Consider the following 21,883-nt stretch of genomic DNA (forward strand, 5'->3'; position numbering starts at 1 on the left):
TGTTAAATTCCCATAGAGGCAGGCAGATTTTTATTTTTAAAGGCCAGTTACTTCATGGATCCAGGATACTATGCATCCTGATAAAGTTCCCTTGGCTTTTGGAATTAAAATAGCCCCACATCATCACATAGCCATCACCAAACCTAGAGATTGGCATGGAGTACTTTCCATAAGATCATCTCTCAATGCAAATCAAACCAGCTATTAGGCTAACTGAAATAAAACCATGCCACAGCTTACACAGGCTACCAAATTTGAATGAAAAATGATATTTTATTGTCAATTAGTAATTGTAGACCTACTCTCAACTGGATGCACAACTCATATGGGCTGTATCAACATCAATGCTGTGGACAAATAGATGCCTGTTTTCTGATGTAAGCATTTAGCAGGATATTTTTTTGCTGTCAATCACTAATGCTAGGGCTGTCAAACTCTCTCAAGCTGAAAAATGTCAGAAAATAGCAGCATATTGTGGTTGGAGAGCAAGACTAAACACCTGTTAAGTGTCTGGCTGGAAAAATCCAAACTGGGTGGATCCAGAGATATTTTGACCAAATATCTGAGCGAATAAAAGAGTTAAAGACACAATACAAACAAAGTGCTGCACAGTAGATCTTAATGATATTGGAAAACCTGATGTCGTATTTTATTGTGATATGTGGAAATTTTTATAGGCCACATTTCCACTGTTTTTTGACCAATTCATCAGACTGACTATAAAATAATTAAATAAAATCATTAAATAAAATGCAATAATACTATTATTGTAAACAAAATGAGTATTTAATAAAAATAATTACATTTTAAATTATAGTACAACTGTACAATTAGAATACTAGTAATTACATTTTAATTTCTTCTTTTTCTAACATTAAACTATCCAGCTTCAATTTTGGCAGTTTACAGGCACATAATATGTGCACTGCTGGTTTCAGAGCGAAACGCGTCACCGTCTTCCTCATTTACACACATGCAACTCATGATATACGGTATTTCAGCATAATTCCCAATTCACAGTCAACTTCCTTCTCTCATGCCTCAAGAGTGGTCAGATGATTTAATAGCATCTTTAAACGGTCAGTTTTCAATCAATTCATCAGTTTGCATCATCCCAGGTGTGTTCATGGAAATACTCGAGATGCATTGATTTAACTAGAATTATACTGGGTATTAAACATTTTAATTTGAATTGGCAAGCAGTGGCTTTTTTGTGTGTCAAAATGATGGTTACTCAGGGTAAAAAACATTTTAGACACTGAGCAATATATTGAATATCATCAAAAGGCACATAAATGTTGTATATGTTTTTTTTAAAGCTACAGTGACAGCTCTACACTCTTAAAATTAAAGGTTCCAAAAGGGTGTTTTTGCAGTGATGCCATAGAAGAACCAGTTTTGGTACCCCAAAGAACCTTTCAGGGAAGAGTTCCTAAAAGAACCATTTTTTTTACTATAAAGAACCTTTTTCTGCATTTGAAAGGTTCCATGGATATTTAAGTTTTTTATAGGACCATTGATGCCAATAAAAGACCCTTTATTTTTAAGAGTGGACTATCTGTTCATGTGTAATGCGATCTGCCTCTGTCCTGTATGTAGTACGGGGTAATTTGGTAGTCACACCTGTTGATAAATATGGTTGTCAGTCCCAAACACCGCCTGTTCCAGCACTGTGAGAATCTTTTATTCCTGACTTGAGACGTCACGCCCCAGACAGGGAAGTTTCAGATCGGATTAGCATTGTAAAGTAGTCAGTTAATGTTCCGGGGCGGATCACCATTTAAAATACTTCACAGATTAATAATAATCGTCCTCCATGCCGAGACATGCCATGTGAAGCATTTGAGAATGTTTGTCTATGAGTGTGTGCTACGTCTCATGTTTTTGTCCTTGTGTTGCTCAGCAGATGCCAGCTCAGTACGGGCCACAGGGAATGGGTGGCTACTGTCAGCAGGGTCAGCCCCCATACTTCAGTCCTCCACAGCAGCAGTCTGCGGCCCCCTCTCAACCCCCCTACATGCAGCAGCGCGCTCCAACACAACAGGTAAGCATTAAGGCTTCTAAATGGGTACTAAAGGGTCCTTGTCCTCATCTGAAGACCCTCAAAAGATTTTCACTAGATATTTTTTTTAAAAAGAAGTTCACATTGTGGGGAAAAACTTCCACAAAAAAAACAAAAAACTCTCTGACCAATGAGATATCAGATTTTGAATCATGTGTTCCACAACAATATTCCTGATGTACACTGAGCTTTGGATATTATTGATAGAATCTCCTGAATGTCATAAGAAAGAAAGAATATTTAGCATAAAGAAAATTAATTTATTTTCATGCAGTTCATTTCAGCCCCAAATTCTCATTATTGTAATGTGAAAAAATCACACACTTTATTTATTATTATTTTTAATGAATACCAACATAAGGCAGTACAACCCTTACTACTCTATATAAATATAAATATGTTTTTATAATGGATAATGAGGATGCCATTTTTCTGCATTGCGACAAGGAGATTTTTCTGCATTAAAGTAATAAAAAATTCAATTCAATTTATATTTCTTTAAGTCTGCACAATATAGCAATTAGCTCCACCCCTTTTATTTTCTCACACTCTCTCTCTCTCTCTCTCTCGCTCAAATGGTTGAGTATCTAGAGAAACACAGCTTCTCTCTTGTCTTTTTTCTATTACACACAGCTTGTACTTTAACAGGCTGCAGCACACACACTCCAATAGTTTGGAGAACGCAGTAATAAGAAACTGGCCTTGAGTGGATGTCTCAGGGGTGTGTGTGTAATATCAGTGAGGACAGCACTGCCGTGCGCCTCATATTGCTATCACACTCTCTGTTTATTCCCTGGACCTTAAAGGCATTATTTTCATTTTCTCTTATATGACACTGAGGCTGATTGAGAAAAACGGTTTCATTTTCTTCCTCTGTGCCATTGCTTCCAGTGTCTCTGACAGGAGAGATTGTGGGGAGGAGAAACACTGCAGCAAGTGGGAGATACTGTGGGCTCTAAATGTCTGAGAGAACATTCAGAACGTTTTACAATTTTCAATTTAAACCGAAAAAAAGTTACTTAACTTGAAGATGAAATAAATACTATTCAGTGCTAATCAAATAAGAGAATTTATGACACTGATCATGTGAACTCCTTTGGACAAGAGGAAGTTCATGCAGCTTTTATTGAAGCAAAAAGGGAAAAACCCAAATAATAAGACATCCATGTTTTGAGTTTAACTTTTTATTGAAATTGTCACACTGAAAACAGTTTGTAACAGAAAAATTTGTATTAAATTAGAATAGAATGCAAGACAGAAGCCTTTCCACTAGTGGTCTCAGACTTTTGGAGCTGCCGTATTTTCAGGTCTTTTTCTTCAGGCAGAACTTTGAACTCCAAAGTGTTAAGAACTTGGCCGTGTCCCAATTTGCATACTACTACTACAAGCTGTTATCCACTGATGAAGGGAAAGTACATTCTTTTAAGCTGTGGTTGCATTTACCGTTGCTCATCAAAATTTCCCAGGCGAAAGAAAGCGGAACTGGGCTTCACAAAATGCGATGAGTAGAGAGAATAAAATGAATAATAAACATCCTATAACATAAGCTATTCTGCCAGCTAGCAAATTAACTAACCCTAAATAACCGCTTTCCAAACATATTTTATTGATCATTTTATAATATCAAAGTGTAATGTTATACAATACTGCCACCAGAATATAAAAATTCAGTTTTCCATCACAAAATTCCGTCTACGTTTCACTGATCCAGACCCAGCTAAATTAATTTTATTTAAATTCTAAGTTTATTAATTATTGACTTAGTGGGAGAGAACTGTCACAATATTAGGGGTATTAGGGGGCAGTATTAGGATGCTTCCATCCTGGAGTTTATGCCAGGGAATGCTGCCAGTCCATTGATTTTATTTGGGGTTTTACAAGGACGTAGAGAAAAATCACAACGGTTTGCAAAAGTAACGCTCCAGTAGTTGAGGAAACTTTTGCTGCAGAGCACATGTAGACATCCGGAGCCGGTTGCACCAGCTTTGCATAGGTTACAACTTGGCCTAATTTTGATGTAAATATGCACTAAGTTACAATTTATACAAACTTTATTTTTTATTAAAACTAAATATTTTTGTGTCGCACCGTTAAACTGAGTTGAAATGTAACAGTATGCATAATCTAAATATTCACCGAAGCCTCTGACCAGGAGTAACGGTCCAAGAGCACATTTTAAAGGGATAGTTCACCTAAAAATGAAAATTAGGTCGTTAATTACTCACTCTCATGTCGTTCCAAACCCGTAAAATCTTCGGAACACACATTAAGATATTTTTCATGAAATCCGATAGCTCTCTTATCCTCCATAGACAGCAATGTAACTGAAATGTTCCCAGACCCAGAAAGGTAACAAGGACGTCAGTAAAATAGTCTATGTGACAACAGTGGTTCAACCGTAATTTTATGACGCTACGAGAATACTTTTTTTGTGCAATGTAAACAAAAATAATGACTTTTATTCAACAATTCTTCTCCTCCATGTCACCCTAGTGCCATATGTGAGAATATCATGACGCATACGTGTGCTCTGATCTGCTCATAAACAACGCATGCGCATGGTGCTGCTGACCTAGAACACACATGCACTGCGCAGAGGAGAGCATGTGAATGCATTGTGATACTTTCCAAAATGGCGCTAGGGTGACACGGAGGAGAAGAATTGTTGAATAATGTCATTATTTCATTATTATAATTTATTATTATTCAATTCAATAAATTAGCAACTGTTCAACACTGCCTAAAAACCACACCTCTTTGTGCATCGAGTTGTGCATGTGAAATAAAATTACAACATAACAAACAAAGGTCATTTCTGATGTTTTTTTTATATCTGTATTTATTTGAGCTTGATATTTACATATAAAAATACCCGTTATGTTAATTACAATTACGTAGTAGCATATTTCAATGCACTACGTGAGGCAAAAGAAGTTAGAATTGAGGATAAACTGAAATTCACAGCATTTCAAAATAGCTTTGCATTACTTTAAAGAGAGCTTACATCCTACTAGCTACATCCTGAAAGCATCTGAAAGCATCAGGGAGCTGCTATTATGCCTGACATTGAAACTGCTTTTTGCGCAATCGCTTTTTAGTTTCACTTTCGAGATTCATGATCGCACTCTGTTTATACTATGGAGCGGCAGTATTTAGCACACATTTTACAAGATCAGATGTTTGTCAGTTGTGCTCGGGATCTGCAAATCATTTGCCATTGTCTCAAGCTGGTCGCACACTGGATGAGAAGCTCAGTTTGGCCAGTCTGTCTGCTTCCTGACCTGGGCCCCAGTTAGTCAAGTACGAACTCTAAGACCATGTGCCATATTTCTAGAGAGAAGAGCGGCACCACCCCAGGAGGGATGAACACCATCTCTTTTCAACAGGTCAGGTCTGCCCCAAAAACTCGTCCAATTGTCTATAAAGTCTATGTTATTCTGCGGGCACCACTTAGACATCCAGTCATTGAGTAACGACAGTCTGCTATGAATCTCATCGCCACGGTAAGCAGGGAGCGGACCAAAGCATATTACAGCCGAACATCATTAGCGCCGACGTGAATAACAATCTTACTGAATTTACGTTTAGCATTAGCCAGCACTTTTAAATTTGCAAAGATGTCAGGTGCTCTGGCTCCCGGTAAACAATGGACTATGGTGGCTGGTGTCTATTTTCACGTTCCGTACAATAGAATCACCAATAACCAGAGCACTTTCATCAGGTTTCTCAGTGGGTGCGTCACTGAGGGCGGAGAACCTGTTTGATGTTTTGATCGGAATGGAAGAGCGGTGTTTTGACCCGCGACTAGGCCGCCTCACAGTCACCCAGTTACCCTGCAGCATGGGCTCTACCGGAACCGAACAATGTACAGGACTCCCTGAGGTAGTCGCATCCAAAGCAGTATCTACAGCCCTCACATTCTTACTGTCCTCAACTAAAGTTTAGGCTTGTAACGGTATGACATTTTCACAGTATGATAATCGTCTCAGAAAATATCATGGTTTCACGGTATATATTAAACAATAATTCTTATCAGTAACAATGACTCTTAAAAGAATAAGAACAAGTTATTTGAGTGAACAAATCCTTTATTACAACAAACTTGAACTCATTTTAATGAAAGTAAGCCTCCCTTCTGAGGAAAAAAAACAAAAACAAAAAAACAATGACAAAATAAAGCCCATAAGCCTTATGTATATCTATATCACACTTTAACATTTTAATTAATGTTTTAAAATGTTATCAAATTAAACTTTAACAACACTTATTTTTGGCAAAGTGCTGCACAACAGAGGTATTCTAAGTTAAAACATGGACAAACATGATATTCCTTAAAAATAATGTTTAAATTAATTATTATAAAGAATATTATTATTCTTGTCATAACTTTCAAGTACATTGTACAATGCTAATTTATTTCTGTCAGGACTTCAAGTTAAATTGAACTTTTATTTTGACGGAGCAGACCTTTGAGTTTAGTGTATTTGACAATGGTTTTTCTCAAATAAAACTGGTTTTCTCTCAGAGCAGCTCTGCTGATGTTCATGTTTATATAGACGCTGAAAACACCATTAGTGTCATGCATGCATACTTCAGTATGTAGTAGATATAACGGCGCCACTCATATCTATTTTTGATTTATCCATCCATCAGATTGCGCGTTTTAAGTGACAACCTCGTTAACGTTATACTGTAAATCCCATGTTCACGACTGCACCGGGATTCCCTCTGCATCACGGAAATTATACGGCCTTATAACGTGTTATAAATGCGACATACCTTTATCTGCACGGAGGGATGATGTCCGCGAATATGAGCGAACATGTTGGATGTATTGCCTGCTTTTGCAGCCACTTTGCGTCCACATTTTTTGCAAATTGGAATCGTCCTCAAGGACAACCCCACGTTCGTGTTTTTTTTTTTTTTTTTTAATATCCAAAGTATTCCCATACTGCAAATTTAAGCTTTTTTTCAGTGGGGGATGGAGATTAGATACAATCTCTGTGTCTGTCATTTCAGCAGAGTGAAGCAGCCGAAATAAATTGCATACGCACGGGTGAGATTATTATTATTATTATTATTATTTTTATTATTATTTTTTTTTAAACTGTATATGCAAATGGTTACGGTATGATAACCGTGTACGTTCAAACCGCGATAGACCGTCATACCGGTATATCGTTACAACCCTACTAAAGTTTGGATGCGTGTCTCTAATTCTGAAACCTTCTCTGTCAGCCTAACTATTTCCCTGAATTTATCACATGTGAATCCCTCATCACTGACAGAGAGAGACAAACTATACATATGACATGAAGTGCAAACAACAATAGCAGAAGAAGAAGCCAGTACTCACCGTGATTGATGAATGATACCAACTTAACTTACCACTTACGTTTGATGTCGTTTGATGAACTCGTGAAAAACGGAGCGAGAGAGAAATGAAAACGGAGCGAGAAAAAAGAAAACAATAATAGGTTTTGTTTGACATATTACTTAGGATGTTGTATGTGAATTACGATGCGGCGTTCTTTTCTGCAAATGATGGTTCATCGCCTGAAGGCTGTTTAATGTTAGCTGCTAATGTCACCGTCCTTAGTCTGGTTAAAATCAGTCGTTAAATCAAAGCACTGGCTTTCATTAGAGCTTCACAGAGTGGTCTCATAGTGACCCCCAGCCTGACGTTCTCCTCCGCTTGGCTTCAATTAGCACCATGTGCTGGCCATGAAAGGTACATCTAGCTGACCCAGTCAGTCTCACAGCATCTGCTGACCATACCATTTATAAAAGTCTGGCTGGTTTCAGGACAAGGGTTTTTGTGTGTGTGATTTAAAGGCAAGACAACATGAAAACAGCATTCACAATTACTGGTAGACCAATTTGGGTTTTAAAAGGATCACTGTTAGCTGACTGTGATATTACTGGGTAATTTTATTGTTCTCTTCCCTCATGGCCTTGGTGACAATCAGCAGGAAAAAAAAAGTAATTTCTGGGAGAGAGAGAAAGGCATTACGTTTTAATGAAAGATTATGAAAATTAACTTTTTTTCTTTACAATAACATGCACTCATGAATCAGGCGCAATAAGACCAGGGATGTTTATTAAGAAAGTAAATACTGTCAAATTTGGTTTCATGTTGTCTTTAAAGAGACTATATGTCCCTCACGCGCTGTCTAAACATCAAACTGCTCAAGGATGATGCAATTTCAGACAAGCCATTACAATAGGGCATTAATCACACTGAAGGGATGTTTTCCGTTTTATCTGAAGCTCAAAGAACGATCCGTTAATCATTGTGCTGAAACCGTGGAGCCACAAGGGACTCAAAAACCATAAAAAGATGGATTTGATGTTTTCATGGACATGTTGAGTTTTACGAGTCTCAGATGTGTTTGTCTTCTTACAGCGACATTTTCATCTAGACACACCCTGTGTAAACACGTCTCGTTCAACACAGACCCTCGGTTTAAAGAAAACATGAATTAAATGAAGAAATTAAGCAGAAAGCTCTGACTCAAATCAGAACATATTAACCTCGAAACTCCTTCCTGAGGCAACTGGAGCTACTCCATTGATGTATTTTTATGTTTTTATTTTGTAAGCCTATCAAACATCCATAAACAGAAAGAGAGAAAAGTCCCCTAAATGAAAAGTCCCCCCCCCCCCCCCCCCCCACCAAAAGGCTACATAAATGAAACACCAATAAAGAATTTTGTTTACTCTTCTACTTATCATTTTTAGTTGCTTGTGAATATTGACATAACTGAAAGTATTTTATAGGTGATCACACAACCTAGTTAAAATGCTATTTTATTAAAAAACTAGATCCTTCTACTAAATATACAATCCCTAATATGTTAACTGTCTATTTTGTAAACTCATATTATAGGTTTTATTGTGAACAATTCATCCATGTATATGTATACTTTAAAGGGGACCTATTTTGCCCCTTTTTACAAGATGTAAAATAAGTATCTGATGTCCCCAGAGTGTATGTGTGAAGGTTTAGCTCAATATACCCAACAGATCAATTTTTATAGCTTGTTAAAATTGCCACTTTTTGGGGTATGAGCCAAAACGCGCTGAATTTGAGAATGTTGCTTTAAATGCAAATGAGCTGTTGCTCCCGGAGAAGAGGGCGGAGCTTCAAGAGCTCAAGCTCCGGCATTAGCAGTGCTAGCCTTTGCATATAAACATTGCACTATTAATACAAGCCTGTTATCGTTACAGAAAACATACTCCGTTTCAAAGTCAGTCATCTGATTATACTGTGCATAATAAATTTGCCTTTATAAATTACACAGACGGGGAGCACGGTGGGATAAAAATAACAGCATAACAATAAACAATAACAGCTGGTCTCATGCTATCACAAACGTTATAAGTCCCACTTCTGATTATGAGCTCGACAACCTCAAGCAATCGACTCACATTGCTTTCATATGCAACTTTTAACTACCACATTTCTATTCACGATCATTCTGACAGCGCTTGAAGGCAGCATCAGTGAAAACAGACAGAGACAATGATAGCTTCAGCAATTAGCCTTACAGAGTGCCATGACGCTCTTTCAGAAAGGCAATTTGGAAAACAAACGCGTGATACTTTGTCTGGAGCTGACGTTCGTGCACGAAGCGTTGGTATTCATTCCTAAACATTTAGGGGACTTTACCGCAACTTCTCACTCAGGGCTGGATTTATGCTAATAGGAGTTTTAACATTATAGGCCGTTTGTTTTCACACACTGCGGCCACACAACTGTGTTCAAACACCTTATAAAAGTGATTTTTGCATAATAGGTCCCATTTAATATTTGTAATTTATTTGTGTTTAATCAGAATGTCGTAACTCGATCTTCCAGTGAAAAAAAAAAAATCCCGCCTCTCCACAATTGACTTCAAGCTCGTATTCATTTTTGAATGCAACACCCACATCTCAAAATCCAATCAACAACTGATGCATATACAAGCAAGTCCCCTCTCTACATTTGTTTCTTTTTCAATAATCCATTGCTTTGGAACGCATTTGTCCATCTCGAATCACGCTCACGGAAAGCGCTCGAGAAACAGTATCTCTTCCACGGCTCAGTACACTTTCAACTCGTTTTTTTTTTTTTTTTAGTAAGAGCGAGACTGTACGACATTCACGTTACATGATTTGGCTGAAGAAAGAAGAAAGAAATGTTCATTCATGTTTTTCATAACCGGTGGCCAAATTCAAAAACAAAACTAAAATTAAAACATCTTTGAGAGCATGGGGGCCCCCTGGTGTTTAGGGGCCCCTACGAAGCTTGCGTATTCTGCTTATAGGGAGGATCGGCTCTGTATACACCTGTATTTAGCATTCAATCAGATAATGTTTTAATTTAATGCAACGTATTAATATTTAACTAGGAGTACGTTTAATGGACATTTTGCAGTGATATCGAAATCTATATAGCAAGTTTAGTAAAATTCCCCCAGCATTTTTATTGACTACTGGAATTTTATTATTGTGACCGCGCTAAACGGCAATTTTGAGTATTTGAGAGGAAAAGCATGTGTCACACGGGAGGTATCACATAGTTTTCTTGTGACGCTGTGAATCTCGGAGGTCTCGCTTGTCCGTTATTGCAGTGGAGCAGCTGTTACGGTTCTGAATCAGCACATGCCTGAGCGGTGATGTAATGGCCCAACTGTAAACAGGCGTCTGTGTGTGTGGCCTGGCCATGACCCAGAGTCAACACACACACACATGGTTCCGTCTGGCTCGGGAATGCCCCCCTTCTTTTTTTCTTTTTCTTTTTTTGCCCAGTGTTTTTTTCCCACTGTTGAATGAAGTGAGCGAGGAGGGAGTTCTGGGTGATGTTTGTATACATGAGTGAATTGCAGGCAGGGCGACCTTAGTTGGCCCACTTTCAACCTCTTTTTTCAAGCCTGTTTTCTTTTCTGAAGTGTATTTGCTGAGGGAAGTCAAGTATCCACTTTTCCTCAAAAGATGCTGTAATTAATTTTCTTTTGGCTTGATACCCATAGTGTTATTGGGATATTGGGCCCAGATTGCTGTAGACTTTAAAGGGATGGTTCAAACCCAAATAGTTGTTTTCTCCTTCTGTAAAACATTTTGTCTTGAGATTTAGTTGTAAATTTTGCTTGTCAACTTTCAGGTAGGTAAGTTGATTTGGCTGACACAGATGAGGTTTTGTTAGTAATGTCTACCGTATTGGCCATCATTTTACAGCAAAAGTGTTTTGGAATTTATGGTTTTTAAAACCAAACGTTTGGAATAATTAAAAAGTAAAGTAAAGTAAAGTCGTGATGTATTGTCAAGTATGGTGACCCATACTCGAAATTGGTGCTCTGCGTTTAACCCATCCAAGTGCACACACACAGCAGTGAGTAGTGAACAAATGCACACACACACACACACACACACACACCGTGAACACACACCCGGAGCAGTGGGCAGCCATGCTGCAGCGCCCGGGGAGCAGTTGGGGGTTCGGTGCCTTGCTCAAGGGCACCTCAGTCGTGGTATTGAGGGTGGAGAGAGCGCTGGACATTCCCTCCCCCCACCTACAATTCCTGCCGGCCGGGGGCTCGAACTCGCAACCTTTCGATTACGAGTCCGACTCTCTAACCATTAGGCCACGACTTCCCCACTTTTACACAATTAGGCTGCAGTCTGTAAGTTTTGCCTCTTTTGCCATCTCTGTTTGAAAACCTGGAATTGCAGCTCTGTGCGGAATTATCTTCCGTGCGTGGGGTTGTGCTCCGGCACGGCTCCAGCGTGGATGAATCTAATGTTTTGAGGAGTATGTGTGTCAGTCTGTCAGTCACCGCACCGGTGTGGATATTGTACTTAGGAATCACAGAATCTAGCCTACGTCTTGGAATATATGAACCAAATAAGAATTTTCACCGTATATTGTCATCTGAACAAGTAAGTAACAAGTCTGCCACGTTTGTTCTGACCAACTGTGGAAAAAAGCATTACCATAAATTGCGCTAAATTAACGATCGGTTAGCTCATATCACATCAAACCATGCAAAATATTATTATTGTTATACTTTATTCTCAACATAATCAACAACATCAGCGTAACTATGAGTAATAGTGTGTATTAGCGTGTAGATTTCAATTTCTGTACAGTCTAATATCTAATTGTCATACCATTCGAATTTCATATTAAGAAATTCTTTTAACCCAAAAAGCAAACTATGCTCCCTTCAAACTGGTTTTCTTTAAAATACAAATCTTGTGTAAGCCCAGACTATCTGTAATCAGAAGCACATTTAAAACTGGAATATAATTTTATTCACATGTGTTTCATAAACACATCGGTTTTGGATTACAATCCGCCATAAAAATGATGCATTTAATAATTCTAGCTTCTGTGACAAAAGGCTAAACGATCCTCCACCTGCAGGACCCTCACATGCGATGTAGCCTAGTAGCCGAGACAATTTATTTGTTTACAGATGTGATGTAATGACGCAGTGCCATGCTCAAATTTTCCGCGAAAACCTACCCGTACCACTCAAATTAGAAAACATTACTATAAGCTAACCATTGTGAATCGGGCTAAAGTAAGGTGATCGTTTTGAACACTGGCTGCTTATGTACTTGCTCAAATATTGATTTCGGATAATTTTTCACCAAAAAAAGTTACGAACTGCAACTTTAAAGAAGTCTCTTATTGTTATATATTATTCTTGGGAGTGATTTGTTTGTTAAAAAAATGTTAGGCTACCTTATTAAAAGGATTGCCCTTAACAGACCTCTGTGTTTTGTATCACTATTAGTGCAGTGTCCGTTCTCAGACCATATAAGCCCTGCCCGTGTGAGGCGCGCCGCTTCTGGCTCGTGCTGTTTAGTAGTTTATTGAAAGTTTATTAATTCTGAACATGTTGCATGTCCATATTGCACCAAAATGCGACACTGCACTCTCTTGGGTCCGCAGCAACATACACGCCACACTTGAAGTCGATTGGATGAACGGTTCTCCACATAATAAAAATGCAAACAGACACACAGAGATTCCTGCCTTTATTAGAGAGAAGAATATGTTCAGCCCCCTCCCTCCGAAGCTTCGAATATTCAGTGTTGATTACTACCAAAGCTTCGAAGCTCAAAAAATGGTATTCGGACCAGCCCTATTGGACAAACCCTCAGAAAGACATTTATAATGTTACAAACATTTCTGATTCAAATAAATGCTGTTCATTGAACTTTATAATCAAAGAATCTTGAAAACTGTATCATGGTTTCCACAAAAATATTAAGCAGTGCATTGTTTCTTGAGCACCAAATCAGTTTGATAGAAAGATTTCTGAAGGGTCATGTGACACTGAAGACTGGACTAAATTTTGAAAATGTATTGAAATTGAAACTAAATTGTAATAATATTTCACAAAATGACTGTTTTTGCTATAATTTTTCTAATATCTTTCTTGCAGTTCTGTAGTATCACGTCTAATAGAACTGTTATCCAGTTATTGACATTCAGGCTTCAGAATTCAGAATTGGCATGAGGGCCAATAAATAATTTTCAGGTAAACTATTGCTTTAAAGGGTTAATCCACCCCAAAATGAAAATTTTGTCATGTTAATTGTTTGGCAGTCAATGGGACAGTCTCAAGCCTCCCGGTTTTCTTCCAAAATATCTTAAATTGAGTTCCGAAGACGAGCTAAGCTTTTACGGGTTTGGAACGACATGGGTGTATTTTCATTTTGGGGTGGAGTAACCCTTTAATGCATTTTTTGATCCCCTTACGTGGATTGCGTTCTTTTACGGTTGATATCAGTGCACAGTCTGCATTTTAGACATGCCTCAGCATTTCTGCGTGAACAGCCGTTCTGCTTGAGTGAATCACAAGCAAAATTATGGGCTGGTGTCATCATGCTGTCTGCAACTGTCTAATTACCTTATTCTGTGTGAATCAAGACCTGCTAATGTACAGTACCATGACACAACTGTCTGGTCGGTTTGAGCCCTTCAATAACTGCATGATTGTTTTATTTTTCTTGCTTAATTTAGTAGAGGTTTTTTTTTTTTTCACGAGTCTTCCTGTCTTTTCTCCATAGGAGACTCTGCAGGAGGGATATGGTAGCAGGGGCCAGTCTGGGAAACCAAACCACGATGAGATGGGTCTTACTCAGCAGGACCGCCCGTCCAGCCTCCCGGTGAGACATTGCAGTCCAAAATTAGTCTGAGATTTTAAAGACTGTCTGACCTAGGTGTTTGATAATGACTTATTTTATCTACAGGGTGGGCCATTTATATGGATACACCGTAATAACATGGGAATGGTTGGTGATATTAAAGTCCTGTTTGTGGCACATTAGTATATGTGAGGGGGCAAACTCCTCAAGATGGGTGGTGACCATGGTGGCCATTTAGAAGTCGGCCATCTTGGATACAACTTTTGTTTTTTCAATAGGAAGAGGGCCATGTGACACATCAAACTTATTGGTAATGTCATAAGAAAAACAATGGTGTGCTTGGTTTCAACGTAACTTTATTCGTTCATGAGTTATTTACAAGTTTCTGACCACTTATAAAATGTGTTCAATGTGCTGCCCATTGTGTTGGATTGTCAATGCAACCCTCTTCTCCCACTCTTCACACACTGATAGCAACACCGCAGGAGAAATGCCAGCACAGGCATCCAGTATCCGTAGTTTCAGGTGCTGCACATCTCGTATCTTCACACCATAGACAATTGCCTTCAGATGACCCCAAAGATAAAAGTCTAAGGGGGTCAGATCGGGAGACCTTGGGGGCCATTCAACTGGCCCACGACGACCAATCCATTTTCCAGGAAACTGTTCATCTAGGAATGCTCGGACCTGGCACCCATAATGTGGTGGTGCACACCATTGTTTTTCTTGTGACATTACCAATAAGTTTGATGTGTCACATGGCCCTCTTCCTATTGAAAAAACAAAAGTTGTATCCAAGATGGCCGACTTCTAAATGGCCATCATGGTCACCACCCATCTTGAGGAGTTTGCCCCCTCACATATACTAATGTGCCACAAACAGGACTTTAATATCATCAACCATTCCCATGTTATTACGGTGTATCCATATAAATGGCCCACCCTGTAGAAATACTTTTAAGAGTTCCGTATATGTATTACTCAAGTGGATATAGTAGTATAATGTAGAGATATCACAAACACCCTGGTACGTGTGGAGAAAATGCCCTTTTTGCTTCCACTTGCACATACAAAGGCTTCTGGTTTTAAGTTGCACTGTTTTTTGCCTTTTCAGAGCTCTATTTTTCAGTGCTCTGGTTGTGACTATTTATCAGAATTAGATACTTTTCCAAAATCCTCTTTTGCGCTCTGTTGCATCGAAATTGTTCTCAACTGGTGGGTCATGACCAAAAATGGGTTGCAGGTCTGTTCTGACGGAGTCCTGGACAGTGAGGAAAAGCAATGCTAAATGCAAATAATAGAATGAAACTTACCATATAATAATGCATAGTTGGAATAGAAAAATAAATAGGCTTATCATCTTTTAAAAAGGAGGAGAAAGTGTTTTCCATACCATATGCTGTTGACAAACAAACTCTTTTTCGCTGGATTATCAACAGGCAGATATTTATAACATTTTAAAATGTTTTATTATTATTTATTTTATTGATTAAATATTTTGTTGATTCATTTTTAAGTTTGTAAGATGAATATGTTATTGTATTTTTAAGCAGCATTTTACCTTCTATTAAACAAACAGTTCACTTAAAAAGAAGGTTATGTCATAATTTACTCTTTATTAAGACTTTTTCTCTTTGGAACATGAAAAGTGATGTTCAGCAGAAAGTTCATGTTGCTCATTTTCATAGAATAAATACAGTTAGTGGCCAGTGACTATCAAGTTTCAAAAATGAACAAAAAAGCACCGTTAAAAAAAAAAAGGTCCTAAACCAAGACTTTCTTTTCTCTATGGAACATGAAAAGAGATGTTAAGCAGAATATTCATATTGCTCTTTTTCGTACAATGAACGCATTTAGTGGACATTGACTGTTCCAAAATAAACAAAAAGCCAAAAAATACTATAAAAGTCATCTTCACTGTGATTACGTTGCGTGATTACACGGGAACCAGTGGCTTGTCATTGAGGTTAGGTGATATGGAACTTCACTTGACAAGCAGGAATCACTTGAGTTTTTGTTCCACGGAAGAATGAGGTCAGATGTGTTGGGAACGACACAAGGGTAACTTAATTCATTTTGTAAACTATTCCTTACAGTGCGATATTGTCCTTTATTCACTGATCCGTGAAGATATTCACAAGGCTCAATTGATTTATGAGGATTTCCAAATTGCTAAAGTAATTCCAGTTACCATCCATTTCCTAAAAATAGTCAATCAGCCCTGCTGCGCTTATAAAGCTCTCAGTGTTTCCAGTGAGTAGAGAGTCAGAAGAAGCTGCATGGGCATTTAAACGAGTGGAACTGCAGTCTCTGGTGCTGTCATGATGGCTTTCCCGCAGGGGTTTGATGACTGAGGTAATGTTGTTTAAAAGCCCCAGGCGGCTGCTGGTATCATGCCGGCAGACCTATTTTTAGATGTGTCTGACACAATGGCCCAGTGAACTCTCAGCCAAGGACAAAGAGAATAACAGCAGAAGGAACGGCCAGTCTGCACTGTGTGTGTGTTTGGACAATTATCTCAAAGCGTCTCTCACATAGTAAAGTACTACACAAGATCAGTGGAAAAAAAAGTACAAAGAAAAAACAGATGTTCATGTTGTCAGAGAGTCACCACCGTCTCCACTAACGACACTCACCAGGTCCCAATCCCCTGATTTCTAATCACCATCACCTGTCAGCACTCATAAACAGCACTATATCCCTGCACTCCTCCCGTTCACTCACTGTCTGGTCTCAAACATTGCATGTTGACTAACCTGACCCACTTACCTTTGTTTACTTACCAGTTGCTCCAAGTGTTCCTATCCCTGTTCTCCTACCGCTCCTGTTCTCCACCGTCTCCACGCTCCGCTGTTACCTCCGGATCCCCTGGAAAAGGAAAAAGGACATTCACACTCAGATAAGCCCCTAGAGACATTCCTATTCCCCGCCTGCTTACCTGGACATCCTGCTCATCTCATTCCCCTCTGCTGCTACTCAATAAACTATTGCACTTACCTCTGTGTCCTGTGTCTATCTGCTGACAGAAGACCAGACCAGAACCGACGACCAGAGATGGAGTTCCCGAACCCCGCCGCTGTAGTAGATCCCCCTCAAAGAGCTGGTCAGCGCTCTTCGAACAGCTCTCTGTCCGGTCACACACCCTCAGTCTGCCTCTGCCAGTCCCATGGCCATCCCTGCTAACTATTTGGGTGAAGCGGGTGAATGTAGTGTTTTTTTTACAAGTTTCCAAGTGCCCAAGTTTCACTCTACATAGAGATGCAATCCCATGGATTTTCCAGCGAACAGGCTAAAGTTGCCTTCCTGATTTCTCTGCTAACCGTACGGGCATTGCTCTGGGCACGAGTCATCTGGAACTCACAGACCACTATAATCAACTCTTTCGATGCTTTCTCTTCCCACTTCAAGGAGGTCTTCGGCCTATCCACTGGCTCGCTCTCCATTGCCGACCAACTCATCCGCCTCCATCAGGGAGATTCTTCGGCCTGTTACTATACCCTGGAGTTCCGGACTCTGGTGGCCTCTTGTGGATGGAACGAGGCAGTGCTACTCACTGCTTACCGTCAGGGCTTGGATCCACAGATCAGAGCCCAGATGGCGATCTTTGATGACACAGTCGGTTTGGAGAGCTTTATGCAGAAGGCCGTTAAGATCTCCCAACGTCTCACGGCTTGTCAGCCAGACATAACCGCTCATTTTCCATCCTCACCAGCTGCCTGTCCTCCGGTACCAGAACCTATGCAAATGACTACTAATCGCCTCTCACGCAATGAGCGTTCTCGACGTCTTGCCACGAGGCTGTGCCTCTACTGCGGAGTTCCAGGGCACTTCATTCGGGTGTGCCTCTCTCGTCCCCCATGCCCACCGGTGAGTACCCTCCAATGGGAGCCTGCTATCTCTACCCTACCACTGCTAACGGTACAACTGCTCACCCCACGTCATTTCATTTCAGTACCCGCCCTCGTGGACTCGGGATCCTCAGGCAATTTCATCTCACAAGCCCTCCTAAAACAGCTTGATTTACCCTGCCAGAGACATGCCGAGCTGAAGATCGAGGCCATACAGGGAAAACCACTCTGGTGTGGGCACATCGAGTTCTGGTCTCCGCCGGTCACTCTGCAAGTAGGCTGTCTTCATCAGGAAGGACCCACCGTCGATATCATCCTGGGACACCCCTGGCTATCTCAACATTCCCCCGAAGTCAGATGGGATACCAGCGAGAAACTCCGATGGAGTAAAACCTGCATCCAAAACTGTCTCTCCAACGTCCCTGTACCCCTGGTTAGTAACCCGAAGCTCCAAATTCATTCCACCTTAGTGGAGAGCCCCAAACCGTGAGGTTCCGACTATCCCATCTGACTACATGGTGTTCCAGGATGTGTTCAGCAAACAGGCAGCCACGAAGTTACCACCACACTGGCCATGGGATTGTGCCATTGACCTGCTGCCTGGAGCTATACTCCCCAAGGGTCGAGTATACCTCCTGTCCATCCCGGAGCGCAAGGCGATGGAGGATTACATCAAGGAGGCTCTCCAACAACAGTTAATTCGTCCTTCCACCTCTCTGGCGGACTCAAGCTTCTTCCTCGTGGGCAAGAAGCACGGAGGCTTGCGGCCCTGCATCGACTACCGGACCCTCAGTGATCACACTGTCAAGCTCCCTTATCCTCCTCCCCTGGTCCCGGCTGCCCTCGAGGAACTCCGTGGGGCCCGCATGTTCTCGAAGCTGGACCTGGACCTCCTATAACCTCGTTCGTATCCGGGAAGGCGACGAGTGAAAGACGGCGTTCACTACTCCCTCAGGCCACTATGAATATCGGGTCATGCCGTATGGCCTTTCCAACTCCCTGTCCGTCTTCCAGGGGTTTATGAGCGAGGTGTTCTGGGAGTTCCTCCACCGGTTTGTCATCGTGTACAAAAACAATATCCTGATCTACTCCCGGAACCTGGCTGAACATCGCCATCACGTGACGCAGGTCCTACGCCAACTCAGGAAACACCACCTCTACCTGAAGCTCGAGAAGTGTGAGTTCCACTGCCCCACGGTCCAGTTCCTCGGCTACATCCTCAGTGCGGATGGGATCCAGAAGGACCAGGGGAAGGTCCAAGCCATCCGGGACTGGCCCCAGCCTCAGTCAGTAAAGGAACTCCAACGATTCCTCGGCTTCACAAATTTCTACCAGAGGGTCATTATAAACTTCAGTCTCCTCTCTGCCCCCCTCACTTCCATGCTCCGTCAGAAACCCAAGTCTCTGTCCTGGAACTCCGAAGCTCGAGCCGCCTACAAGAAGCTCCAGGAGGCCTTCTGCACTGCTCCCATCCTCTCACATCCCGATCCCCAACTCCCATTCATAGGGAAGTAGATGCCTCCACCACCGGCGTGTTAAGTAAACCTACTGTATCTGAAAAATGAGTTAAATTTGTATCTCTACCATAAAATGAAAATTTATTCTAGTTTTTCCAAATTCAATCCTTGATTCAAATTTCTCATGAGCTTAATTGATTTGGTCTAAAGAGAGAAGAATTGATGACTATTTTTGTTAGAATGCTACATATAAAATAGCTACCAAAATAAATGTTGGTAACTGCAGTTTGACTAAAAGACTAAAAATAATGACTAAAAGTTAACAAAAATGCAATGACTTTTTGTTGACTAAAACTATGAAAGACTCAAATGACTAAAATGTGACTAAGACTATTAAGCATTTTCGTCTCAAGATAAAAACTAAGACTAAATAAAAAAAATTCCTGCCAAAATTAACACTGGTTTAGACCACAGATAACCTATCTTTCAGCTTAAGCTGTACTTGTATCCACCACAAGTCCACTTTTGCCTTAAAAACGGTTTGGCATAACAAAGGAAGACGGAAAACAGCTACACTCAGTTTTGTTCCTTGCCTCTGAGGACTTAGGGATGGTGATGGTGTTACTGTGGCAATTTAATGACTTACAGCCCATTAATATAAACTGATGTTTTACTGAATTATTCCTACAATTAAATTAAAAATAGAAGTAGGATCAGCATGATGGCAATAAGAAAAAATAAACTCTGTCATGAATGAATCAAGTTTTGGAGCTTCATATGTCAGATGCTGGTGGAAATTTGCCCTTTGGTCTTCTCCACCTGGTTGTGCTCCTAATTGTTTAATCCCCATGAAATCTGACATGATTTTTAAACACATTTGGCTCATTGTCTCTTTATTTATGAAAGCATAAAGTAATCCACCTTACTGGCACCAAAAAAACAGTGTGGGCTTTGCACGGCATAATCCGCTGTCATGCTTCCTGACTGCAGAAAGACCTTGAAAATTATTTTTGAAGTAAACATTTTTGAAGTAAGGAACGATAGTGGATGTTGACGTGGCCTTCAATGTGGCTACATTTGCCCTTGGAGATCTAGAGCTCCTGACATCTCATATAAAGTACCCTTTGAAATGGGAAACACCCTTGAAAATATGTGCTACAGGCAAAACTGTAAAAACATCTCACATGTGGATGTACAGTGTAGTTTATGCATTATGTATGTTAAATATGTTAAAGATCCTATAAAATCAAGCACGATTGCGAATGCAATATTGTTTTTACAATATCAATACTAGTTAACATACATTTTAGACGCAAGTTACATTGTCCATTTTTTTTTCTCTGCAAATAAAAATAGTACCAAACAGAGTCAACCACAGATGTGTTTTGTTCCTGAATGAATTAGTTGAGTGAATATTTCAATGACTCATTTGTAAAAGCAGTCACTTATTTTGGTCTCAAATCAGTGTTTTTGAATAAACTGGTTGAGTGAATGATTCAATGACTCGCTTGAATATCAGTATTGCTGGCACTAACCCCTAACCCACAGACTGTTCAGAACTTGCAAACACGGACAAGTGGAGCAGTGTGAACAGTGAAACTCTGCTGGACTAAATATCAGCACTCTTGGCTATCTAGACAGAACGTATGATGCAGTATTTATACACAATCTTCTGCTAATCTTAACCTTTTCACTCACTGTGCAACGTCACACGAGTCATGAATGGCTGTGCGAGTTGTCTCTTTGATGATATTAATTGTGATGGCTGTTTCGCATTGCGGCACTGCTGCTGGGGTAAACACGTCTAGATACTCCTGAATCATTTGTACATGACGTAGCTGCGGTTTTCTTCTTTGTTTTCTGTTTTCATGGGATTTATATATCAAACCTCCAGGAGAGATGATCCAGTATCGCTGTCTGAATGTGATTGTCCTTCAAAGTGTTAACTGCCCTCCAGTCTATCGCTCTCTGAGAGCTTTATGAAGACCCTGTTCAAGATCCTGTTTGTGAACTTCATCCGCTTTGTTGATTTTTATGGCAACACAGACCCCTGCTGATAAGCTGACCTTGTTTAGGTGCTTCTGTGCCGGTAGAGGCTCTTGATGGTTCAACCTTTCAGATGTGTCTGTGAGCTGTCATTTTTCCTCTCTGTGGGGTTTTATGTCTGGATTTATGGCTACTTCTCTGTCTTTTTCACTCTTTTGGTCATCAAAGGCTTCATTTGAACTGTTTACTTCACATCCTGTCATGTCAGATTGATTTGCCATCCTTGATATTGTGTCTGATAATAAATTCTTAGGGTGGAAGTTGCGATAACCCATACATGAAAAGCATAGCACAATTTTCTACTTCCAAATAATTTTTTTAGTTAA

At 40.1% G+C, this 21,883-nt stretch overlaps 1 protein-coding gene across 4 annotated transcripts in view; it reads left to right on the forward strand.

Moving 5' to 3' along the window:
- Positions 1 to 21,883, forward strand: part of LOC306880251 (AT-rich interactive domain-containing protein 1B-like) — a gene marked incomplete at its 5' end in the record, with an annotated part of 104,711 nt that overhangs the window by 18,902 nt on the left and 63,926 nt on the right. For 2 of the 4 annotated variants that reach the window (XM_079433660.1, XM_079433661.1), the window contains 2 exons: positions 1,904 to 2,044; positions 14,129 to 14,227. In XM_079433660.1, the coding sequence (XP_079289786.1) occupies positions 1,904 to 2,044; positions 14,129 to 14,227 (240 nt within the window). The remainder of the gene's footprint in view (positions 1 to 1,903; positions 2,045 to 14,128; positions 14,228 to 21,883) is intronic. The other 2 variants (XM_079433662.1, XM_079433663.1) reach the window with 1 other exon arrangement.

This window comes from Barbus barbus (genome assembly GCF_936440315.1).
Source record: "Barbus barbus genome assembly, chromosome: 14".
In the NCBI taxonomy this organism is placed as follows: Eukaryota; Metazoa; Chordata; class Actinopteri; order Cypriniformes; family Cyprinidae; genus Barbus; species Barbus barbus.